Here is a 26,780-nt window from a genome sequence, read left to right on the forward strand (position 1 = left end):
ATCTCCCTTTTCGCGGTTCTGCCGGTTTGACGCCTGTATCGACTCTACTGAAAGGGTCGCGCTCGTAACAGTCCCGACAAAGTTGTCCGTTGCCACTCCTGCCTCACTCGGAGGAGAATCCTCGCACTCGTGTCGTTGAGACGCTATCTCGGAATGCTCTTTCTTAGCATTACGTCCAACTACACTGGACACGGTCTCGGATTCTGCGGCTTCCCTTGGACCACCGCACCGGTTGAACGCGTTCTCTGCCACTTCCCTCGTGGTGTCGCGATTTACCAAAGCGGCTACGGTCACAGACTTTTCGGGTCTTATCTGCGGACCTATTTCATAAGCATCGCTTGCTCTTTCAGGACTTCCGGCTCTCACATTACCGCCCTTTCTTCGCATTTCGTTTTGAAGTTCTAATATCTTTAGTTTCCTTGTTTCAATTTCAACCTTCCACTGTTGCCGTTGCCGTTCCTTCTCTTTTTCCCACTCTCGATCAGCTTGCTCCTTACGTGCTTTTTTCTCCCGATCCTCCTGGTCGGCTTTCTCTTTAGCCTCCTGGTCGGCTTTTACTTTGCGGGCTTTTTCCCCTTGTACCAAATTCCACGTATCCACCAGCAACTGATCGTTATGCTTGACTTGTTTAAGAATGAATTCGCCCAATTCAATTTTGGTTAGTTTGCTAGGCACTTCAACCGACAGTTCCTCGCATATCAACAGCAAGTCCGACTTGTACAACCTCATTAGGTCCATGACAACGCTTTCTCCGCTTTGGCTCTGCTAACACAACAATGCCTTGAGAATAACCCCTCTCAAACGACAAAGCCCTGATTCCCAGTCAAGATTATTCTCTGAATCTTAAAGCCTGGCGAATCCCATAGCAAAACCAAAACGCTCACCCGTGGAGAAAGCACGATGTCGCACGGTCCATCCCAGCTGCTGCCAACCAGTGTTAGGAACGGGCCCACAAGCCCACCGCTGGAACCAGTGTTAAAGATGGGGCTTCTATCCCACCGCTGGAACCAGAGTTGAAGACGGAGGGGTCCTGGAGATGACTAACTCGTTTAGCCTCACAGGTACCGGCTCCGAATGACGATGTCGGACTGGGTTATCGAGGAAACTGTACAGAAGGGTTTATTCTACATATTTACAGATGAGAATCGAATCGAATGCAATGCAATGCAATGCTGCGATCACACAACAACATCCCGTTAAATCCGGTTCGCGTTCCCCAAATCCCTGACTAGGGAACTTAGGTCGAATAACGTTGTCCAATCGGATGGGCCATTGATGACGCTGGCGGTACCACCCCCGGCACGGGGCGGTGCTGAAGCTCTCTCGCTCTCTCACAGCTTGGGGGATGAGAAGGGGAAGACAGTCATCAAACACAGATGCGTCACCTTGACCACTGCCGCAAGTGTTCTGTGCGTTGCCTCCGTGGGAAAGCAGAATCCCGCAGTCTCCTCGCAGGTGGTTTAACCTTCTCGAACTCCCCCGCCGGATGGCCGAAGCACGAGACCCCTTCGACACAGCGTCTTTCAATTAGCAGCCTCGCTCAGCGTGACCTTGCGTAGCATCATCCCGTTCGGTGAGCCGAAGGCCGACTCGGCCAACGTATACCGCTGTCCGCCGTGCTTCATGTGCATCTCTGCTTCCAGCGTTGCTGCTGCTGTCCCAAGTTCTCGCCACATCGTTGCCTAACGACGACACTCGTTTGAAAGTAATTTCTCCCAGGCCCGTGGGAGACAGCGTCCTTCGATCGGTTCGGAGGTTCGGTGATTTGGAGAGCAACAACCCCCGTCCGTCGTCGTCTATGCTTCTGCCGCCGGCGCCAGGTCTCGTTGTCCACTCTTAACACTGCATAAGTGTGGATTCACAGCTGAAGAAGGAGTGAATGATCAAGTTAAATAAAATCGCGGTGTGGGATACTCCGTTACTCATAAAAACTTGCAGCTGTTGTGGGAATGTTGAAAGACGCATATGAACCATTCTGTCCTGTTGTTTTTTGTAGCGAAAGCTCAGATGCGCATTTCGCGGAGGAGGGCAAAAGCCACTACTGCGCATGCGGCGTTGCCATGGCAACCAGTTGCGCTGGTGCCACACGTGTGCGCCGCGCGCCGTCGCTCCGCCGCAGCCGCTGCGGGCGGCCGAGACGCCTGAAGAACGAGAGGAACGTCTCGCGAATAGACGCCGCCCAGCTGCTGAACCACAGCGACGGCGTGTCGCTGCCGAAATGTCAGTAGACGAAACTGCTTTCGCTACGTATACCCTGGCCTACAGCTGAGCTAAGCCACGGCCAATTTTTGTCTGCCTCGCGCGCACCCCGGTGTGAAATTGGCGAGGCTTACGTTTCTTCATCGTCCTCGTCTTTCCCCGCTGCTTTATATTTTCAGCATAATCAAGGCTCGCATTGAAAAGCCTGTGACCAAGACTCTGACGGTCTGCAGTTAGCTTACCTGCATGCCTCAATGATTTCTTCTCGAGCCCCACCAGTGAGCATGCAGTAATTCTGACTGACATAAATTGTGAGCCTCCCTCGAGAGTCCCATTATTACGTGTCGACCACTTGAACGTACGGGCACTTTCTGAGAAGTTAAGAACAGCTGTGTTCTGCATTGCTCAACGTGGGCAATGCTTGCAAATGGATCGGTAGTCATCGGATGCTCACTGCAATCGCCGCCGCGGTGGCTCAGCGGTTATGGTGCTCGGCTGCTGACCCGAAAGACGCGGGTTCGATCCCGGCCGCGGCGGCTGGAATTTCTTTGGAGGAGAAATTCTAGAGGCCAGTGTGCTGTGCGATGTCAGAGCACGTTAAAGAACCCCAGGTGGTCGAAATTTCCGGAGCCCTCCACTACGGCGTCTCTCATAGCCTTAGTCGCTTTGGGACGTTAAACCCCATAAACTAAACCAAACCAAACCACTGCAATCGGAGTTAGCGTACTGAACTTTAAGTGGCGCCACATACGCAACCGGACTAGCACCTAGTAGCATTTGTGTAACCGAGCATTTAGGAGCTGTGGCTTCTCTTTAAAACTGAGCTACTTGGTTGAGTTGGTTTCTCAATAAATAGGTGCCGAAAAATATTAGCGCGAGAGCGTTAAGGCTCCCCTCCTGCAGAAATGTGGCGCCTCCTACTGCATAGGTCACGTGATCTTATGACGTCACCACAACCTGCCACCCTAATCGTGAGCAAACTGCCCGGCGTGGCAGGTGGCAGTAAATTTAATGACTGGCCGCGAGGGGTTCCTCTTGGAGAACAACACGGGTCTCGCGAGTCCCACCAGTGACGGAAGAAATTGTATTTTTGTTTCATACCCCGCAGAAGTTATCTGGAATATTTGAGACCACTGCTGCTGGTCAACACCGACGCCTGGTTTTGTTGCCGATGAGCATTACACGCAATTTGCGCGGCTGAAATGCTACGCCCTGCAGACCGCCGTTGCTAGGTTATATTCTTGTTGCTCCCATACCACGATTCTTCGTGTTTTGCTTGTTTACAGGCAGCCAGATGAGACGGCCTATGTGCTGAGATGTGGAAAACGGGGCCACTGGCAGCGAACCCGCGTAAATGAATACTGTGACAGCTAAAAGCTCGAGTCCACGAGTACCAGCGAATCGACAAGAGTTCAAATTTTTCTCGGTATCCACCTTGAATCGTAGAGCACGTGTCAGCCATTTTACCGCAGTTTTTCTAGCGGTTATTAGGTACATGTCGCACTTGCCTGTTCAAAGTGCCCACCAACACTAGCTTTCCGTCCGGTAGCCTCTTCCGCCGCGTGTCTAGCCCGGGGGAGAAGCGAGTCATCACTGTGTACAATGAAGCGCTAAGAACCCGCGTGAAATTTCTGGAATCAGGCGGAGTCGTTTAGGGCACTGGTGCCCACGTGAAGCTGCGTCTTTCTCTCCGCTCACCTCACTATCCCATGGCCCCCCTCCACTTACCTGGGTCACCTTGTTGGCGGACCCCAATGGGGACCTACAGTGAGCCGCGGTCCGGCTCACCATTTATATTTTTATTTTATTTTTATTTCAATTACAATACTGCTAAGCCCTTGAAAATACATGCACGCAAAAAGCATTTCCAGCCTCTGCTGCAACATTCCAGCTGAATGGCACCCTGTGAGCACACTGGTAGCGAGTCTGTTCCTGTCAACAACGATTCCAATGAGCATGAACATTTAAATGTATCAACCTTTGACGTACCAAACTTTGGTGCCGTATCGCTTGTGTTGCCAGGAGTGCACGCAGGTAGCTGCGTCGCCTGTCGAAATAAATTTTTCCTTCGGCGGGTGCGACGCAAACGCTTGGCGCTAACAGCAGCGGCCTTAAAGGGCAGATGCTCCATTTTCTTAGAATTCCGCGATATTCAGAGATTCTAGTCTACATAGGTTGCAGGTAAAGCATACAAAGTGTTTTTGGGCTAGGCTATATTAGTGACGTAATCGACGATTAAATTTTAAGCTTCTTACAACAGAGCAATGCGGAAAAGCTCGGAGTGACGTCACGGAAGGTAAGATTTCAAGCTTCCGCTGCCGTCAACAGCACCCTGCGCCGTGCCTCGTTAGATGCAGCCAAACAGTGCTCGGCGGCCTCTGCCTTCGGAGGCGCTCATTTTTTTTTTCCTTCAAAGCAAGCGTTTATGCCTTCGAAATGTACTGGTACCACCGTTGACAGTCATGCGCCACCATTTGGTGCTGTGTGCTGCAGATAAGCTTCGAGACCGCCGCGATATGAGCCGTTATTACGTCAACATTTCAAATGGTAGCCCAAAAGGACTTCGCATGCTTTACCTGCAAGTTTCACAAATTCAAACCCTTTAAGCTCGTAATTTCTAAAACCTCTGCAGTTGCCCTTTAAGTCCTCAAACGTAAGTGCTTTGGATCTTTCCTGAGCATAAAAGGCTCTCGCTCTGTGTCGCCCAAGCGCGTCATCAGGTAAAATCATATCGGGATGACATGTCAGACAACTATAGCTTCGTCTCCACGCAAGGAGACATACTGCAAGCGCAATTAAGAGACTTATCCTCGCTGTGACTCGCCCAACATTGTTTATCATCACTGATGTGGTGGTGAAGGAAATTTACTGCCATTTGCTAATGTGCTGCGACCTCTTAATCTACAAGAGACTGCCATCGACTCTATTCTTATTGTGCGCGCTGTGAGAACTGCAGTATAGTCTTTTACATCTTTTCGAGGCCGGGAGCTCAGTCTCTGTGGGATCTGTCCTTGCTGACGTCCTCTCTGGCGTCCTCCTTTCCCCTGTTGAAGCTGTTGTCGACGCTGGCAGAGCTGCGGGAGATCTGAAGCTGCTGCGGCTGCTCCTGCTTGTTGTCACCGCCGCCGTCGTCGGGCGCCACCGCGGCAGGCGTCCCTCCTTCGGCGCCGGGCGACGAGGAGGCGCTCTGCTCGAACCAATCGACGTGTTTTTGTTAGTCAAGTGCACCTTTCTCAGACGTTACTATTAATTGTGAGGTAACTGTGGAATGTAGTTAGGATGCTGCTATGAATGGAAATACTGAATGTTTCACGCGTAGCAAAATCTTGTTCTTAGAAGTTTGTCCTGCGCTCGCACTTAGTAACTAGAGAGCCATAGCAAAACAATCCGATGCGTTTTTACAGCAAACAGAAAACTTCAAGCGTCTCGCAGCGACACAGTTGAGTTCATGAATAAATTATGTTTACAAAAAATGCGCCTGTACCCTCCGCTGCATCACAGGTCTGACCGAAGCCTTGCTCAATTGCTTCGCAGCCGCTAGAGACTCGGTCCTCAGTCCCCAGTGGCTGCGAAGCAACGGACCAATGCGGCAGAGGCCGCCATTGGAAACAACCTGGCAACGTGGCAATATCATGCGTGGCGTTACTGCATGCGAATAGTGTAGCTGGCTGCTGTGACGTCATGCGGGACATCATTGCATGGCGACCAATCAGTGTGGTGCAGTGCTACACCGATGACGCCAACGACGGCGCAGATTCGGGAAACGCGTCCGTAACAGCTGTCGCTGTAAAGCCGAGGCGAGCTGGCGGGAGCTGTGGCTCTCATAGCGGTTCGTTCTTTTTTTTTTTTTATACGTGCGCCCACGCGTCTCTTGGTCGGGCTGCATCGAGCGGGCGAGTCTGCTCCGACAGGGCTTCTGTCGTTAAGTATCACTGCGCTTGTGTCATTCATGTGAGAGAACCTGAGTCAGAGCCGGAAGAGAAGTGAGAACAAGGAACATGCCTGGGCCCTGCTGCTGAGCGAGGCGCAGAAGAAGAACAGTATGGAGGCCGACTTGACGCTGATCATGACGCGGAACAGGTTCATGCCCATGGCCGCGTTCTCGTAGACTGCGCACGCGCCCCGGCCGCCGCTGCACGTGCCCTGCCACAGGATGCAGCTGCGGTCGATCAAGTGGCCGAACAGGATCGGGCCAGGGATGGTGCCTGGAGTGGTGTGCGGAAAGCGAAAGACACATCAGCGTTCCTCGAAGGTTCACCCTGGAGTGCACACTGCAGAGTACTGTATGGAATGTCTGCGCCCAACTCTATCATAATTACCGAAAGCAAGCTGTACTTTTCACTGTCGAAGCTTGAATACTGGACCTCATATTCGTATATAGTACAAGCGAACCTTTGTTCTGAAAATGTTAATGGTGATCTTTGAAAGGCAATGAGTGCACTCAGCTAACCCAACACTTGACGTCTGAGCGTGAGTGAGGCAGCTGTTCACCACGCGTCTGTGACTGTGAGCGATACAGCAGTTCTGACAGCCTGCTCGGTGCCGTGTCACGCCCACATCATACCCAGCAGCCTGATGGCCACGTAGTTGACGCCGATGCCGGTGGACTTGAGGTCCTCGTCGATGGACCTCAGCAGCGCCGTGAGCGCGGGCACAATGAGCAGGAAGGTGAAGAAGAGGGCGATGAAGATGGCCCCCGCGTAGACGAACACGAGGGAGCACTCGGAGACGCACGGGTCCCGCTTGGCCATGTAGTCGAAGACAGTGTCGTTATCGAGCTCCTTGTGCAGCGTGGGCCCGTTCACGCACGTGCACTGCGTGTAGAGCTGAGCGCAGACCACGCATGCTGCAGAAAGGCTGCTCTAAAAGCAACTCTAAAAGATAAAAGCATTCACGCATGCTTTCACGCTCGTCTAGAGAAACAACAGTAAATTAAGAGCTAATATACATGAGCCTTCTCATAGTGATCACCGACCCATTGTATTCACAGTCATGGACAGCCCTATCCTGGAATAGCACTCTCGGTAGGACTCGGTAATTCAGTCTGTGCCAGACAGCGGTGGCAGGACGGGTCGGGCGAGAGCCAGCTATATTTGATCGATCGGGCGACTCGTACAGCACAAGCCGTAGAGTCCTGGACTGAGGGCTTCACCCGGTGCTGCAGCAAAGCCCACCCCTCCAATCAATAAACGATTTCCTCACTCGACTCACCTTGGTCTTGTGGAATCGTTTCTCGTCCGCGCAGCCTGCGATGCAGGGCGAGTAGTAGGTGAAGTTGTCGCTTCCGCAGACGGGGTCGTACATGACGCTCGTGCAGTTGCAGTGTGCATTGCAGCCATGCTCCAGGTCGGCAAAGGTGAGTCGTTCGCTGCACGCACGCACGAACCGCGCCGGAGGCGTAAGTTCTCGCACTCCGATGACGCAGAAAAGGTGCATGTGCACGTGATGAGGGACTCTCCTCATTAAGTTCATTTTAGCATCGCTCAACGGAGATATCGATCTTGGGTTACTAACCTTTCATAGCATGGATTTAAGTATACCGGCCGAAAAGAGTTCCTCACCTTCTCGTGGAGCGAAGGAAGGACAGCAATGCTTCTATAACTGCATCCAGTCCGAAAGATCCAATGACGACAGATAAAACATTTTCAAGGCTGATCGCTCATTCGCCTATATGGCCATAGTGCTCGCGGGACTAACATGCGCACTTGACGCTACCACTTCCAAAGCATGCTTCGTTTCTACTGCGCGAGAAGGACGAGGTCCAAGTAATGGAAACCTTACCACACGCATTGTGCTCGTCGCATGCGCATGTGTGTGGTATGTGTTTCTTCATACCCCGTCATCGCCCGTTTCGCGAGGTAGCAATGAAGCAACTAGATCGACAAGTTTTATTGAAGCACGCAGCAGACTAGCGAGCAATAAGGCGATGCCATATGTTGGAAAACTCTCTTGTCTCCTGTGACTCTGGACCACTGCAGGTGAGGGTGAGAGTTTTCAGTTACCGCACAGAACGACCTTGATGCAGACAGCCTTTTGCCTGGAGAAAACCACTCTAAAAGCTACTGCTGTAAAAAAAAGCAAATTCCAACTGTATCTACTGGTTAGCCTATTATACAAACGGCAAAGGATTTAGGGCAGAGGTACTAGACTATAGATAGCGAATTTCCGGAGTCCTGCTGCGCACGCGCAGTGACAGGTGCGTGACCAGGTGAGGCGCACCTGGTCGCGATGCTCCGCTAACGTACAGTTGTGACGGAGCACCTGACATACGAGGTCTGTTAGAAAAGTATCCGACTTTTTTTTTTTTTTGCGAACACCTGGTGGATATGAAACAAGCGCGCTTGCATCAGCCGACTTTGAACCTTCGTGTGCATGCACGAATTTTTTCCCGCCTGCCGATAGTGTCAGGCGCTGGGACGCAGCGTTTGAGTGAGGCAGTGCGCAGTGCTCTCGTGGGTTTTTTGTTGCAAGGAAAATGGCGGAGCGACAGGAACAGCGCTACTGCATCAAATTTTGCCAGAAACGGCGACAGCCAAGTGGAAACCATTCGGAATATTCACAAGGCTTTCGGTGACGATGCTATGAGCAGCACACAGATTAAGCAGTGGTAAAATTGGTTTAAAGACGGCCGTACATCGGTGGAGAGAGAGCCATGCTCCGGTCGGCCATCAACATGCCGAAATGACCAGGTCACTGCCGAAGTGAACGCTGTGGTGATGCGGTACCGTCGTGTGACTATCCGAGAAATTGCGGAAGAGGTGGACATCAGCAATTTTTCTGCACATTCATTTATCACCGAAGATTTGGCCATGTAGAGAGTTGCGGCGAATTTCGTGCCGAAGCTGCTCACGGTGGAGCAAAAGCAGCTTCGTGTTGAAGTCTCACAAGAAATGCTGGATTCCGCAAACAGTGACCCCGACTTCATCAACACCATAATCACTGGTGACGAGTCTTCGGTGTATGGGTACGACCCGAAACCAAATCCCAGCCGTCACAGTGGAAGCATTCCACGTCACCAAGACCAAAGAAGGCCCGCCAAGTGCGCAGCATTGTCAAAGTGATGCTGAAAGCTTTCTTTGACTCCTTCGGTGTGGCGCACCATGAGTACGCACCCCACAGGGTCAAACAATGACCAAAGAGTACTACAGGGATGTCCTCCGTCACCTACGTGGTGCTGTGCGACTCAGGAGGCCGAAGTTGAGGTCAACAGTAAATTGGCGCATCCATCACGACTATGCTGCTGCACGTTCCTCGCACTTGATTCAGACTTTTTGGGCGAAAAACCAGACTCCTGTAGTTCAACAGACTCCTTACTCTCCTGATATGGCCCCCTGCGACTTCTGGCTGTTTCCCAAAATCAAGAGGCCATTGAAAGGAGCGCGATTTCAAACAAGAGAGGACATTATGGCTGCAACGACAGCTGAGCTAAACTCCATTCCGAAAGGGGCTTTTTCGGAATACTTCCACCAATGGCAGCACCTCTGGGACAAGTGAGTGGAGTCCCAAGGAGACTACTTCGAAGGTGATTAGGTTTTCAACGCTCCAGTTACGCCAGTTTTTTTTCTTCGGCCAAAAGTCGGATACTTTTCTAACAGACCTCGTATAAACGTCATGGTTGCGCCGTTTTCAGTAGTCGCGTTCTCGTGTTGTCTCCCTTCCTCTTTTGCGTGTTTGTTTGCCCTCATGTTCTGATCATAGGGTAAGTGACTGCAACTGCAAGTGGAAGGATTAGAATCTGCCCTCCCCAATGAATATTGGCATGCGTAGGCAGCTTTAACGCTTTCAGAATGTAAGCTGGCAAAACGATTGAAAAGGAACCCAACAAGGGAACGTCATTGGTACCTTTATTAATGCGTTAGAACACTAATCAGGGATAAAACCCAACAAGGTAACGTCATTGACACCTTCATTAATGCGTTAGAACCCTAATCGGGGTAAAATATGTCGTCGGTCACATAATTCCCAGGAAAAGAAGTGACGTAACAAGACCAGAAGTGACAACTGTACGTTTCGATGTATCTCCTTCACGTCCGTGCCGCCCCCTCGTGGCACCTTTAGGGAAACATCTAACCACCATATGGAGGACCTGAAGATATGTGTGGTTGCGTGCAGACAGACATGTAGGTGCCCGCGAACAGAGCCACGAAAGAATGTCACAAAACTCTATGTAAAGGCGTCAACAGGTTCTAATGCTAACGCATTATGAACACAGTCTAATTAGGTGTCCCTGTGAATATTTTTATTTCGGGTTCTTTCTACGCTCTGACTCCGCTGGAAACGAATATGTGCCAACATATGGTGCAAATACTGTGACTCGGCCTATAATTGCCTAGCGCAGCACATATAAGCATTAAAATAGGAGAGAAAACATGTAATATCGGGATCTATAAAATGCGACACGGAGCAGTTAACGTCCTTCCTGAGAATCCACGAAGCCCATAATGATAATCCTCAACACAATATCGAAATAATTTACGATGATCCCTCCAACCGACAATTGTGTGCGCATATATTGTGCAGCGCTGTCTGAATAAAAACCGCTTCAGAACTGACCCCGTGTTGCACATGTTACTAATGAAACGCACGTAACCAACATGTCGCAGCACAAGGAGGCACGTATAGTACGCATCCGGGGGCAAGGCCGAGCTTACGCGTGCCCCGGGGCGCTGGTGCGGTTGGCGAGCGCGCTCTGGTTGTTGTCGCAGGAGTGCATGAAGACGAAGAGCGTGAACCAGGGCACGAACGAGAGGATGACGCAGTAGCGCACGATGGTCGACGACTTGACGTTCAGCTTGGTGATGACGTAGCCGCCCAGCAGGGTGCCGCCGCAGGCACTGGGCACGGCCACGGCGCCTGCATGCGCACGGGGGCCGGGGTCCAGTCTCTCTTCGCCAGAAATGCGCAGGCGATCGCCGCACACACTCTAAGCCGTACAGAACTAAAAGGAGTACAATATTTAGTCCCTTGGGGAGTATAGATGAGTTGTCATCGCCACCGGTACTTTTTTGAGGTAATGGTGCTGTTATCTGGTAAAAACGCTGCAACAGTCCCCAAAAGACTAATGGCTGCACTCCTTTTAGTTTTCATGGACAACCTTAGTGTATCCCACCCCAACGGCATAGCGCTGATCAGTTATTTCCCCATCGGACTAACCCTTCGTCTGGAGGGCTACGTATTCCAGTTAGTTCCAATCTGGTGATATCTGCCTCGGAGTGACGCTTGGCACTATTTGTTCCATTTGTTTGACACTATAATACATCGCTTAGCAGTCTCAATTATATATATCAACTCACATCACGCGACAAGAGGCCCCCATTCAGTGTTTTGCTCACTATGGCAGTACCTCTCACAATGCGCGTAAAGAGGGCGCTTCAAGTACCCTTTTATCGCATGTTGTAAGGGTGTCAAATATTTCGAACTTTTCGAATTGCGAATTGAATATACTCTTATTCCATTCGTCGACAATGAGATATTGCATGTGCAAAATTAGAGGAATCCAATACGTCCTCAATTATCGAATTACTTTCGATTTTCGATTAACTGGCCACGAAGTCCTAATAAAGCACGCTATAGTTTCTTTAGACGACTGTTTCGGAATCGCAGCTCCTGCAGACGCCGCATATATAGCATGCTCCTGTGATCGGTCTGAGCGGGATGAAGCTTTCAGCGACGCGGTCCATTCGTGTGGCGGCGGTCATAATGCTCATGCATAGCCTTCAACTTTGGTAAATGAGGCAGTGTGCAGGCAGCCTAGCTCTTGACCCTCCCATCTACTGAAATAAAAGCCCCCCCCCCCCCCCCCCCCCCTCCTACTTCCCGAATAAAGACCGATATCGTTCCCGAAAAGTACGACTTTCGTGGAAAAGTGTCAAAGAGCGCATCAGAACAAGATAGCGCTTTGTGTGAAGTGGCGAAAATCGACCGTACGCATACACTTGTAGATCGGCGCCTTTTCGTTGTCAGAAGAGATTTTTGAGCTATACGCCGCAAACATACCTAAGAGGCCGGAGGCCTGTGAAGAGGATATGCCGAACATGGCGATGAAGATCTTCGTCGCAAATCCAGTCAGCCCTGACGCTACCATGGCTGAAATGAAGACAGGGAATCAAATTTTTATCCAAGGGAATGGAGGTGTTTTGGCTCTGAAAAAGTTCTACAACATCAAAGAATGTATAGCCGTACAGTAAAGTGCACTAGAGTACTGAGAAGTGTGCCGTTCGCCAATGCAAAGTGGATCGTTTCAGCGCTGACCGCTTCCGAATGGCGCGAGATGACACTGCGTGAAAGAAGAATGGTTGTCGATGCAGGCACAGTCACTCTTTCTGAGGCCCTAGGGTTTAAAGATAACAATGGTCAGGTGAATAAATCTGCAGTGGAAGCTAGCAAAAAGCGATTGGTGGCTGAAAAGCAGAGATGTGGCATAAGGGTAGAATTGTAGGAAACCGTAGGTAAAGATGATGGCGAATCTTAATGAGAATTGCCAACACAGTAAACAAAAAAATAGTAAAGAAAGAAAAGCTGAGCATGGTGGCAATTGCCACCACCCTGTTTCAAAGGGGGCACTCCTCTCCATCCATCCATCCATCCATGCATCCATCCATCCATGCATCCATGCATCCATACGTCCATACGTCCGTCCGTCCATACGTCCGTCCGTCCATACGTCCGTCCGTCCGTCCGTCCGTCCGTCCGTCCGTCCGTCCGTCCGTCCATCCATCCATCCATCCATCCATCCATCCATCCATCCATCCATGGTATATAGGCTTGGTCCCCGTCTGTTTGTTCTACGCGCCAAGGCAGGCGAGCATATACACACAGTATCGGCCGTGCAGACTCCTCTTTCTCGCGCCGGGCGCGCGTCCCTGATTTCCAGGAGCATCTGGAAATTTCTGTCCTGGCGCCGCCGCCGACATGCGAGTGAAGAGGATGAGGGCATGTCTTAGCACACGCAAGGCTACGCCCTCTCCGCCGGTTTCGAGTAGAAGCATCTCCGACGTTCTAGAAAAATCGACGTCAAGGCTGACGCATTCCTTCCCCGCGTGCTGTGTCGGCGAACGGTTATGGAGGGGCAGTCACACACACATGGCTAGCTCTCCGGGGTTTCCTTCTCCCCGTTTTACGAAGCGCGCCGGCGAGAGCCGTCCGCGTGGCGCTGTTTTTTTTTCTTTTTTTTTTTTCAAAATTGCTCCGTATTTTGTGACAGTCTTTTAGGTGCACCGCCTCGTTTTGGACTGGTTGCTGCTCGTTGGAAAGCATTAAGGGAGTTATGGAGATAGTTCCTATCAATTAGGGTGTTTTTAACAAATGGAGATTTTTCAGGTAGTGCTCGTCGTCGCGACCTATTCTTCTGAGGAGCATTGTCTATCCTACAAATATGCTTTGCCTGCAGGGTCTTGTTTGATGGGTAGTGAAATCTAATTGTTGTTGTCGGTCTGTAGGCTTCCAGTGTATAGGCTTTCTACAGGTTAGCTAATGAACCGAATTCATTTGCATTAGGAATGTTCAGGATTGTTCTTGCATTAGGGTGAACCGCAGTGGTGGCCTAATGGCTGAGCATCCGCCTAACATGCAGGAGGTGCAGGGTTCGATCCCCATTGCCGTCGGGTACCCAGTACAAGCTTCCTCTGGCCAGGAAATGCTTGGGAAATAGGTATTTGACCCCACCGAGAAAACGAAAAGAACCTTGTGCCATGGCACATTTTGGCCACAGATGCTCTTGCGCCATAAAAATTAATCTTCATCAGGTTTTTCAGCCCCGCAACGGCTGATAAACTAACTGCGCTATTGGCCTGCCAACGTTTTCTCTACCCATGGTCCACATTTTCGTTAAACCTGCTTTCGGCCAAATGATTCAGGGGCATCCCACGGTGTGGAGTAGGATTACAAATTCTGCTCGAAGATTCGCCTAAAACATTTCGCCAGCACTGTTCTCACTACGAATTATTGATCACTTCGCTCTCGCCTTACCACATGCTAGCCGTCCCGTTAGCTGAGTTGGTAGAGCGACTGCTCCGGTGAAGCAGGCGGTCCGCGTTCGAACCCCGGACCAGGACAAATTTTTCTTTGACTACGAAGTTTCCGTGGAAGCTGTAAAGCTTTCGATTGTGGCCGTATAGCTGCACTTTGATGGATGCCAATAAGCAATTTCCCCCTTATTCCTAAATCTGCTGCCCTGTATGCGACAGTGGGCGATGCTGGTTTTTAAGCTCCGCCACGCCCGATGTGGGACCAACTGCTGTATTTCGTGGGCAGTCCCATTTTTTCTTGCTGAGGTTTTGCATGGAACGCACGTCTGCGTCTAGTCTGCCCTTACGAAGCCGAAGGGAGAGGCCGCCGCAGGCTGGATGCGGGGAAGGGGGCTCGGTTAGCCATTCCAATACCGATTTTAGCCTCTATGAGAGATCAACAGGGGTAAACCCGAAGTGGAGTTACCCAGTCATTCCGGGGTCGCCCGCAGTGGGCTCGTCGCGGGTATTTTAGAGGCCACTCTTGTCCCAACTGCACACGTATGAACCACCGAGGGTCACGATCAGTCTGTTATGCTAAATGAGGTCTTCTGTATAAGCGACTAGCTACTAATAATGCGTTACTAATCAGAACTGTGACTGCCTGCGAGTATGAATGACTCTCGGTGACTTTCCTGAAATCAGGGGTGGGATACTCAAGCATGTTCGAACGCAGGTTCGGTTAATGATTGGCTATAGTAAGGTGCGGTGCCTGCCGATCACGAACGGAACATCAACGTGTAGCCAGGTTCCTCAATCGAGGATTACTATTTTTCCGAGAGCACGCACTGACTGCTGTCAAGTGGACTCACTTTCGGCAGCCGCCGCCAGCGTCAGGCAGCAGAAGGTGGGATTGCAGACCAGCCTTTGGACGTGGTTGACGAAGCTTCGCTCTGCGATCTCCGGAGTCTGTCCTGTCTGCGGGCTCTGCACGACGTCCTTTGGCGCCTCCTTCTCTTGGCTCGGTGCGTCCTTCTGCTCCTGCTGCCCCCCATCGTCCCCCGCTTCCGGTGCCTCCTTCGGTCCCTCGGCAGCCTTCTGCTCTTGTGCATCGGGCGAGCTCCGGGATTGCTTCGACTGCTGCATTTCCTTCTCCTTTTTCTTCTGGGCCACTTCTATCGCCTTCAGCTTGGCAGCTGCGCGAAGAACACGAACGCTCGTCAGGTGGAGCTTCACCTTACATCTATTTTTTACTAATGGCACTTCTCCCCTAGGGCTCTGAGTGATGATGCTGGTGGCAGGGTAAAAAACCTGAGCGATGTCTGGCCGTTGACAAGTGAACCTAACAAGGGGGCGCACTATTCAGAGCTAATCTTCCAACAGAATGCTGCGGGGCTTGTGAGATACTATTCAATCGGTCATTCCTCCTGAGCCGCCGCGGTGGCTCAGTGGTTACTGTGCTCGGTTGCTCAACCGAAGAACGCGGGTTCGATCCCGGCCGCGGTGGTCGCATTTCGATGCAGGGGAAATGCTAGAGGCCAGCGTACTGTGCGATGTCAGTGCAGGTTAAAAAATCCTAACGAGGCCGAAATTTCCGGAGCCCTCCAATACAGCGTCCCTCATAGCCTGAGTCGCTTCGGGACGTTAAACCGCGTAAACCAAACCATTCCTCCCGAAATGCTTTCTTTGTCTACTCTGTGCACCTTAAGAAAGCAAGAAACCAGGTTTGAAATTTTGCATAAATAACATTACTAATTTTCTGAAATGTGTAACTCCTGAACACGCTTCAGATTTTATTTTTCATGTTTAGGTTTTTTATTTGTGGGCGCTAAACAGTTGGGATGGCGTCATAATAGCTTGAGCAGCGTGCGCGCAAATTGTGTCTTCTGTTAAATTAACAGCAGGAAACAGTGGCGCCTGAATTCGGGTCACGTGTCAAACACTGCACGCATTTTGTAAATATCAAACTCAAAACCCAGCGCAACTAAGGGTTTCGAGAGTGGTTAAATTGCGGCCGTCAACACGGGAAATTTTGATCTGCAGATCAGACTGAGGCTCGACAAGTGACCAACCCCGAGATGACCGTCTGGGGGTCTGTCTCAAGCAACAGTAGTAAGCCCTCAGGGAACCAACCCAGGAGGTTCCCATGCCTATCCCAGCACCGTCAACCCCGAGTAATGACTGGAATTAGGAGCTTTGGTCTAGACACACAGTGCTGTCGCGACGTAAAATGCCTCACAATATCTCGAACCACGCGTATCCGCACTGTGCTGAAGACATCTGCATATCCACTCCATCTCACTCCTACTTTCACTCGAAGTGAAGAACGGAGTGGAGGGGTTGCGAACACCACGGCTTGCACAACTCATAGATCCACAATGCGCGCCCGCGAACCAGCCACTCAAAAATCTAAGCCATCGCGCCTAGTTGAACTTCCGCTCCACTGTAGCAAGTTGAGAGATACAATACCGTGCGCTGCGACAGCAGTTTTATCGGTCGCACCTACGCAAGGAACGCCCGGTCAGCAGCGTATATCTATCATAGGTTACGATGTGGTCTCGCTTCTGTCGCGACCAAAGTGGCTGTCGACACTAGGTTTTGGACTGCCGACTATGCAGCGCAGCGTCGCCAAACGTCATGTGGGTACGAGAAGATGAGTTCTACTGCCTTCAGTCTGCATGCTAAATTGTGCAAATTTCCTGTGACGAACGCGTTGCCTCTCATTGAAGGATGTGATGGCAGTGAGCCGATGGTGCAAAGGATCGATCCTCTTGTATACGTACTTGGTAGCTCCCTGGGAAAGCTGGCGACGGGAAATGCGGCGAGGAACATGACGATCGAAGCCCCGAAGAAGCCTAGCCACCAGGCGCCCACCCAGTTGGTGCTCGAAGAGTCCATCCCAAGTCTGCGTGGCGTTGTTATTGCATTACTCCGCATTAGAACGATGATGCAATCGTACAAGAGACATACGAACGTTGATACACCCGTTAAGTATGGTCGTTATAACGTACCATAAGGTCTGTGGGTTAAGTTCGCTTGTCTACAAACTCAGGGTGGTCTATAAGAACAAGTGTTTCAAAATGAACTAAACGCATCAACTCACAAAATTAGGTGCAAAGGGTCTCGAAAATCATGCTAGAAAGCATCCGCTGAGCCAATTGCTTATTGCTTTATTAAGAACAAAGCTTATACGTACGAATAATATAGTAATATAATATGCATGGAAGAATAAGGGGGTTTTATTTGAGCATACGTCCTTGAGGTGATAATTATCAATTTTTTTTTTTATTCGGGCCCAAAAAGCCACCAAAAGGCACAACATGAAGTCTCATTGCGTTTGCATGCAATCCGAGCATAAGAGACATTTTGGCTGCAATTATCGTTCATTATACCGTGTTTTCCCGTAAATGCTTAGCTTGATCGAAATGTTTGATTATTACATTTCTCCTGTTTCATTGCTGCGGGTTTTGTTGAATCACTGACTACTAAAGAGCCATCGAGAATGACTACTGGCGACTTCCTTGACGAAAGGAGTGTTCATAAGCGCGTTGCAAAAGTAAATCTAAAAAAAGATACATCTTGATGCTCGGTCTGTAGCGTCTGAGGAATGCAGGCCTTGTTTTGCCTAAACATATACGACAAGCTGCAGCGGGCCTAAGGCCGAATGCTTCAACCCTGTATAACGGCGATGAAAGATAGCACGCTGATGAAAGGTGAGTTTAGGACACTTCTCAAACGCTAGCTGTGCACACGCTACACAACTCTGTCCTTGCTGTCCTTGATGACGTTTCTCGGCTCCAATAAGTAAGAATATAAAGCGATAACGTGGTCATACTCACTGTGAAGAATCGACGGTTATGTCCGTGTATTTTGAGAGGAAGAATCCTCCCAGGAGGAAGCCCATAGCGGGTCCCAGGACGGACGTGGCATAAAAAATACCTGCGAGACGAGTCAGCCGCTCATGTATACTTTAAATCTATTTAGCCACTTTTCTTGCCCGCGCAAGAAATACACTACACATTTTCTGCAGGCACTGCTATATATGCACAACACAAAGTGTCTTAATCGTAGTGAATTTAAAGGTTAGAATCCTATTTTTCTGAACATTTTTTTTTTCGCTTGTTTCGTTTCGGTTGGTCGCTACATGAGCACAGGAGATTGCATAGCTTACCCATGTAGACGGATGCGCTGGAGGTCGGCACATTCTGGTCGAGGTAGGCCACGCCTAGGGTGAAAAAGGGCGACGAGCCGACGCCGTGCAGCGCATGGCCGAGCTGCGCGAGAAGGAAGGAAAACATTTCGGGGGCTGTGGTAGGCCGCGTTTTGATGGAGCCAGAATGCAGGGACGTCGGGTGTGCCGTGTGAAGTTATGCCAGAGAATGCCAGCGGATGTCAGAGAACATATACTAGTCAAATTAGTTCGAAGTGCTTCACTCTTCAGTGTAACTGTTCGTTTATTAATTTGAAAATACTGCTGATTTGTTCAGGGGCTATAGCATGAGTGGATTACACGAAAATACAATACAGGAGAATACACAGTACCTCAGTAACAACAATAAAATACAAACTAAATTGCAGATCACAAAGGTTCATCAAAAAATTATAAACCTTGCCCTAAATATAGCTATGGGACGCCAAGCTCCCCATACCCAGGCATACTTCAAAAATATCGAGTGAAATATATTTGTAATGTGATAGAATGCCAATTTAGCGCGAAAAGTGTCCGGCGCTGGAGTGTGAAACCACGGTAGGCATAAGGCAAAGTGCAGAGAGGAAATCCACCTTTCCACTTTCAAAGGAGAAGAGAGAGCAAATCGGAAGGGTGGTTGAGAAGTGACGTGTGGCGAGAGGGACACCGCGGTTGCCAATCAGAGTCGAGAGGTGAGAGAGTGGAGAGGGTGTAGGGTATGTCACACTGCGATTGCTGGATTCGATCAGGAGAGTGGAGTTGGGGTACGCCATGTCACATAGTAACTTATGTACTGGATCAGGCTACCGCTCGCAAGGTAAGAACCCGTCAGCGGCAGCGGCTGCTCCGTCCGGGGTGGGCACTAATGCTAATGCACACCCTGCCACATGAATCGCATTGATCGCTTGTGAAATTTTTTTGCTGACAACATTATGTGCGCAGCAATTGTCTGTCACGCGTCGTTGACGTCGAAGTAGTAACCCTTCTAAGGCTGCTCACCGCCTCCTCTGTTTCAATGCCAGCTGCACCGTTCACTTCACAGTGGGACCAGTGTGGAGGCCCCGGTTCGTTTATCAGTGGCGATGTGGCGCAACTTATGTGGAGTCTTGTCTCTACGTCATAGGTCGAGCTGCTGGAATAGCTCCTGAATGTTCTAAATCCCCTGGATTCTCCTCTATAGTGCGCCGCTTCGCGGACAAAGAGAGAACGTAAATTCGGTCGCTCGCTTTTCTTTTATGTCACTCGTTATGGAGCGCTCCGTCCCTATATAGTTGCATGTGCAGAGCAGGGAGGAAGGCTAGCGAATGGAAGAGCGCAAGAAATGGTGAGAGAAGGCTTCGATCTGCGAAAGCGGCTTATATAGCTGCCAATAAAATCAAAGGAGGTGTCGGACTCCTGAAGTACCAAACGTTTTTCCAAACGCAAGAGTATAAAGGTGCAATGAATTACGTATTTTAATTAAATCCCCTTAGTAATCTTCGCTTAATGTCGCTGGCATTCACGCCCCGCCATATGCATGGTGTTCATTTTTAAAAGGAGATGAAGTATACAGCTAACATTTGGCATTGCGTGCAACGGCGCTCAAAGCACCTAATTAGAATATTAACAAGGCAGTCCCTTGCGTCCAAATCAAACCAATTCAATATGCAGACCACGGCTCCAGCCTATCCGAAGGTTCGCCAAGCTCTGACAGCCGGAGGATGTATTTTGGTAACCGTTGTGCGCACCCCAAAGTGTTCATTGAACCGCTTCTAGTTGATAACTTAAATTTTTTCGAATTTTTTTTTTAAAAAGCGATTACCGAACCTGCCTCGTACAAATGCCTCCGAAGGGCCTTGCGGGAGCTTTGCTGTTGAGTTATAAAAGCTGCTCAGGCATAAAAAAAGCACCTGATTCCGTTCTATGCGAATACATATGAGCAAAGCTGCGACTTTTCTGCATATGGCAAGACCAGCTCTCATCCGAGCAACTCAAAAACCTATGTGGCAACGCAAAAAACAAGACAGACAGGGATAGAGGTCAACAAGGTGGCAGGTAAAATAGAGGAACGACGATAGAACTGGGGAGACGACACGCTACAGAACGACGTCACAGCAGGCGTAGCGGACTGGATCGAGAGGAGCAGCTGCAAAACTCTTCGAAGTGAGGAGACCTTTTGAGAAGGCGTTTGAAAGGGAAATGCACGTCAGTGCTGTTTAAAGGGAATAGTTCGTCCGTGATAACTATAGGCGACTTATCATTTCCACTGTCGAACCCACATCAAGAACTGACTGCGCAGACATTATGCCGCCTGCCCAACACGGCAGGATGAAAGTCCTCAACCGTCTCTTGGAGAGCGGACAACAGCGTATCAAGAGGTTTTTCTCAGACAAAGGGTAACCATACCAGCCGCTGTCTTCACACACATGTGGTCCAGCGCCTTGAGACATAAAGTCCAGACTTTAATTCGCAGAAATCAACACCGCAACCACTCCAAAGAATAGCCTTATATGTACAAAAGACGTGCACGGCCTACATGACCAGGCATAAGCTACCCGCAGTGCTTCCAGGCATTACTGCAGAAGATATGGGAAAACTACGAAGGTTGTATGGCAGAACAGATGAGTCCGGAAGACGGCGTTAAGTGAGAATGGCACACCACTGCACTCAAATCGAGGGTTGGCGAAGCCCTTACCATGAAAAAGTATTTGAAAGCGTTGGCATTGGTGACTCTTCCGGTGAGGGAGCACTTCCCGGGGCCGCGTTCAGGGCAGACGTTGGCGGTGCCGCTCTCCAGCACCAGGTACTGCGGCGCGATGAAGTGGGGCGAGGCGAATATCATGGCGCCGACGGCCATGACCAGGGCACCAATGCCTAGTATGACCGGCTTGTGGCCCACGCCACCGTGGTAGCTCACCGGCGTCACCATGATGCATGACGCCACGTTGAACATGCTCTGGATCACCTGCACGTCGTCCACCAGCCCCGCTCCCTTCACAAGTCGAGAGACCACCCGAGTACACCCCAGAGTCACCGGTTCCTGCCATGAACTTTATAGCATTGCGATCGGTTATCAATTGCACATGTTGCGCGCTAGGATATTGTCGGATATGGGGGGAGTTGGGGCTTCTATCCCACCGCTGCCACCAGTTGTTGACGCTGCCACCAGTTGTTGGCGATGATGGGTCGGTTCGGGGTCGTTGCTAGCTCGCTGCTGCTGCTGCTCGCTTGACGGAACCGTGGTCAAGCTTCGACACCCGTTCCCACCACCACCAGGACATGAGTGCCCTCAAGTCGAAGAGTTAAGGTGATGGGAGGAAGATTACAAGAGTGTTTATTTACATCTTTTTACAAGCATAAGAAACTGAAGTGAGGCTCCAAAAGAGGCTTGAAGTGAGCTCAAAATGAGGCGAAGTGAGCTGCTCTGCCGCATTCGTTCTCGACATTTATACTGTTCGCCTTCCCTAAATTCCCTAGGTTGAGGACGCCCACGCCGGGGTGGGAGGGGCCCAGATCACAAACAACACAAACTTGTGCGCACAAACACACCACTGCACTTAGGGCCACGCCCCCGTCACATGTGGAGTCTGAGGGAAAGAAGGTCGTCGTCGAGGTAGCTGACTGCGGTAGGTGATGGCCTCCGGCCAGTCGAAGGTTTCTGCGGGTCACCGACATCTGCTGATAATCAAAGACACCCGCCGCTCGAGGCCGGAACAAAGAGGTCACGAAAAGGCCAGAAAGTGGTTCCTTGTCCCTTGTCGAACGATGCCCGCCAGCTCGTCGCGGTGCTTGGCACGCCTAAGAGCCACAGCAAACGAAGCCCTTTGTTCCCCCGGCACGCTCACAGCAATTGGGGAAGATAACGTCGGTCTCCCCGCGGCGGCGGCGGCGGCGACACTTGAAGAGACTTCGGAAAGGCGGTCTGTTTTTGCTAAAACTTCAACCCCTTCTTTATGGTTCTGTACTCCGACCAGGAAGGGCTCGGTAAATGGAATCAGCTGTCACCTGGGTCCCCTGTGTGGTCCATGACGGCAGGCTTGGGGCAACGGTCGCCGAGTAGAAAGCAGGTACTCTCAGCCACCCAGGAGACATATGTGTGCTGGCTGCTTCCGCCGCTGCTTAGCCTTCGCCGTACCTTGCTTAACGACGACCCACGTCTGATGGTAATTCTTTCCAGGCCCGTGTACTACGATCTTTACAATATGTCCAGTGCCAGCGCTGCTTGCTGGCTTCTACCCTGGTTTACACGAAGCAAACTTAATCGAAATTCATGCGTACACAAACGCTCCATTGGGACCCAAAAACGGTGACAATGGTGCGTGTCGCCAAACATGGAGGTTCCGTCCAGATCTACGAGCATGACAGGTTTTTCTAGAAAACGCATTCGCTATGGAAGGCACGTCCGTAGGTCTCGCAACAAAATCCAATGTTAGCTAGTTCGTGTTGGAGGGAAAACACGAGCGCTTAGAGCCTTTAATATAGGCGATACGTTATAACACCTCACTATAGTGACATCTTACCAGAAAGTGAATGTGGTTGCAAAGAACCTACAGGTTTCCTGCTCATGGCAACGGGGCAAACCGATTTTTTTAAGTACATGGATATACGCAGAGGACCGTTTTGTCACACTGACATGAATGGCGAGTAGACAGCCGTTCCAAAGAGCGAGCGCTAACAGTGATAGAAAGGGTGGCTTGCCCCGACTTCGACGCCGAGCAGCTGGAAGCGCTTCTCGATGGTGGGTGCCACCACGGAGACGAGCCCGTTGACGACGAAGCCCTGCGTCATGCCCAGGATGCACAGGAAGAAGAGGTAGCACCGGGGCGTGCGGTAGCTCTGCAGGAACGAAGGGAAGACGCCCAGCAGGCCGCAGTGGACGTCGTGGTTGGCGCCAGAGGTCCCCTCGGCCCGCTTCAGGTCCGAGCCCTGCACCAGCTGCGGCACCGACATGCCGAACGACGAGACGGAGAACTCCGAGGAAGCCTCCTTGTGTTCGCCGGACCACATGGCTGGATACGGAGAAACTTCTACAGGGGAAACTGCAGAGCGCGCGATGGCACTTCGTGAGATTAGCCGCTGCTCTAGTGACGCGGAAAAGACTGCGTTTTCGGCTGTACAGCCATAAAATTTATGAGCGTGAACACGGGAGCGCGTGCCTGATAGCCTCGAACCCTACTCGTGGCGATACGCGGCGGCCGCTTTCATAAACAAGGTGGAAAGGAAAGCGTGTTCTTCCCCTTGCCGAAAGCCGGCAAAGCGGTGTAACCCTTTCCACCGCATTTCGGAAAGCAGCCGCCGCGTGTCGCCACTAGTAGGGTTCGATGCTATCTGCCACGCGCTTCCGTGTTCACGCTCATAAATTTCATGACTGTACGTGTGCTTGCAGGACATGCCCCGCAGTAGTGAGGACGCTTCTGAGATATACGCTCGCTTAGTTTTCAACACCTGGCCGACGGTGAAGCCTTCATGCTATAGGGAAGCTACGCCGCTATGGGCAAGACGAAGGCAACGTCCAGTAATACTCACGTCGGGAGAAAGCAGGAAGAAGGAGCCAGAGGCGAAGACGGCGGTTGAAACGTTCGCTGGAGCTGACGCGTGCACCGCGCGCCGTTCAGATTTCTTCTTCTTCTGTTCTTTCTTTTCGTCTAGCGAGATCTTGATAATAATCGAGTGTCGGAATATTCAAATGCTATAGTGTCTCAAAGTTTAAATACGTGTGAAGTGGTACCATTTTGCTTGTAAATGTTCACAAACTCTTCAGCGTATTATGGGAAACAAATTAATGGACGCTCGGACACCTGAAGCGACAAGAAGCTCTCCAGTGCGGAGAAGGTTAGATGGCAACGCCTCCAGACTTGGAGTGACAGCACATCCAACCGTCTCAACCTAACAAGCACCAGGTCTTACGACCCAAGTGCAAATTGTGCGGGGTGAAGCAGAAGCCGGAGAGAAGCTGTGGGCCTGCTCAAACAATTGGTCTGAGTATCCAAATGCAGTATCAACTATCGAGCGGTAGGAGGCTGCCCTGTCCAGCTCTGAACCCGGGGTCCCTAAAGGCCCTTGTAGCACGAGCACGGAAAGCAGAGGTATTCGCTGTAGTCCTGGACTATAGAGCCCCGTCCCTCCCAAATCTCCCAATACAGTTTTTCATTCATTCCGGTTGCCTTGATACAGCTTCCAAAGGAAGCAGTATCGAGGTGCCCTAATCATTTTCTGTTATAAAAGGCTGCCGGCACGACAGTAGCATTTCGCCTTGACAGCAATGCGCTTGTCGAGACTGGAGTGCTCGACTAAGGCTACTGGCCGCCGTTGCGACGCTATTAAACGCGTTCGGCCTATTAATCACCCTGTCATCACATTGCTCAGCAATATCGTCAGTGGGCACTTCGATTTTATCTTGAGTCCGAGGAAGATGTTGAAAAGGGGGTATGCGTATTGGCATTTGTGCTTTAGCGAGGGAGCCCAGGAATGCGTCGAGCGCGTAATGTGCGCCTGTCATAACTGGCCTGGGTCGAATGCACTGTGTTCTGCTCGAATCGGCGCTGCTGTCTCTCGCCGTGCCCTACACCGGCGGCGCTTCCAGACATTGCTTCTAGGAGGGGCGGAGGGACTTCCGTATAACTAAAAATAAAAAAAAACAGAAACAACGACTTTTTATTTACATTTCATTTCTACAATTTTTGTGCGCCTTGTTGTTGAACGAGGGGAGAACAGTTTGTCGGCTGAAATATCCCTCCACGGCGTGTCCAGGAAGGTCAAAACAGCTGTACGGGAATTTCATGAGCGCGATTAGCGGCCTTCATTACTTAGTTCGGGGAAGAGGGTTTGTTCCGCCCTCGGTCCCCTCCGACAAGCCGGCTGATCGGCGCTCCTTGTCTAGCCGATGGATGGGATTCCCTCAGTGGACAGATGGATTCCCTCGCTGCTTTCGCTGATGTCCCATAGTGGGATAAAGACATGAAGGGGTGGCTCCTTGCCGCCCCGACGGGGTTGCTGGCCACCGCAACTGCAGTGAATAGCACCGGTGTCGTCGCCGCGCCGGCACCAAGGCAAGAACACAGTGGGGGCACGGTAGAACCATGATGCACCTAGAATCACTGCGAATTGTACTCGTACAACTAAGAACCTGTAGGACGTAGAGTTGTGTGAAATAAGATAATCGCTAACACGGTGAGCGTACAAAGTAGGGGACTACTTGGCACATCACAGACGAAAAAGCTTTCCAGTTCTACGTCAAAAATCACATCTCGCCCTATGAGAGCCCCAAAATGGGCGTTCGGGAAGATGTTCAAAGCGCCCGCCCCTCTCCCCCCTTGGGACTGCCACTGCCCTACACCTTGTGCGGCATCTACCACGGCCCACTTCGTCGCTTGTTGTCCTCTCTTTCAAATCATTCATCCCAACAAATTACACTATCTGGCAGTGGACTGCCAGGGATTTGGCAGCAAAGGAGCTGCACTCCAACAACAATTCCTCCACAAAAGGGAGGGACCGGACTTAACTGCATCACAAGAGACGCAAACCAATATGTAGCAAGCTAGCTGGATATCACTCCTTCTCATCGGGGGGTGAAACACTCGGGATCACGACTTTAGTCAAAAGAAACATTACGGTTGTGCAGCACGATACGTCCCGATCACAAATGTCACACTCGTGCTAGTCGAATTAATTCCACCTAAGAAACCCGACTACAGACTGCCAGTAGCAGCCGAAAGTTTCGGAAAGCAAGCTTTGGCCCACTCTTTCAGGCGACCCTGAAGCTTCCATGCAATCACCCCATCATTTTTGCTGGAGACTTTAATGACCAACACCCGGCTTGGGGGTACGCACAGGAGGACATTAAAGGCCGCAAATTGCGGCTCACCGCAAAACTGTGGATTGACCCTTCTTATAGACCCAGTAGTCCCCACTAGAGATGTGAAGGCCTGAAAAAAACACTGCAATTTTGAAAAAAAAAAAAACGGTTTTTTTTTTCGGTTTTTTCAGACGACAAAAAATGGAAATAAACATCGAAAATTTCACAATGCAATTTCAAGGTTCTATGATTTCTTGCTTTCGGTTTAGGTTTTTGTTTTTGCTTTGAAAACCATAACAGTTTGCATTGTTGAACGATTGGAGAGCAGTCGTCATCGCCGGCGCCAGGTAGTGCTTTTAAAACGTTCGTGCTGCGAGTACGCGGGTTGGAGGCCAGGTGACATATGAGATCCAGGCTTGACTTAAAAACACACTAATACTTGAATTCACGGCTGAAGTAGAACAAAATGACTGCAAAAATTCTACAGCGCGACACACACGGCATAAATAACATAGGCTGCTGTGCACGTAAGCGGTTCTAGCCAAATACAAGCCTGGCTTCTTGATTTCCAACGTAGCAGAGTACAGGGCATGCGCAGGAATTTTATTCAGGACAGGGGTCTGGGACTCGGCGAAGCACGTGGCCCAAGGACGTGGCCCCATCTACCTGGTGG

The 26,780-nt window shown here is 50.7% G+C and overlaps 1 protein-coding gene across 1 annotated transcript; it reads right to left on the reverse strand.

The window, feature by feature from the left end:
* Positions 1-5,188: 5,188 nt before the first annotated feature.
* On the reverse strand, positions 5,189-23,319 carry LOC149371508 (solute carrier organic anion transporter family member 4A1-like). The gene is made up of 12 exons (XM_089585192.1): positions 23,011-23,319; positions 21,008-21,277; positions 18,316-18,418; positions 17,984-18,083; positions 16,928-17,049; positions 15,017-15,340; positions 12,196-12,285; positions 10,851-11,052; positions 7,411-7,567; positions 6,764-7,025; positions 6,202-6,404; positions 5,189-5,386 (listed from the first exon to the last, which is right to left on the reverse strand). The coding sequence occupies exons 1-12, from the start codon at positions 23,317-23,319 to the stop codon at positions 5,189-5,191; spliced, it is 2,340 nt and encodes a 779-aa protein (XP_089441318.1).
* Between the last annotated feature and the right edge of the window lie 3,461 nt (positions 23,320-26,780).

Source organism: Amblyomma mixtum, chromosome 1, assembly GCF_055824585.1.
Source record: "Amblyomma mixtum isolate Tamu chromosome 1, ASM5582458v1, whole genome shotgun sequence".
Lineage (NCBI taxonomy): Eukaryota > Metazoa > Arthropoda > Arachnida > Ixodida > Ixodidae > Amblyomma > Amblyomma mixtum.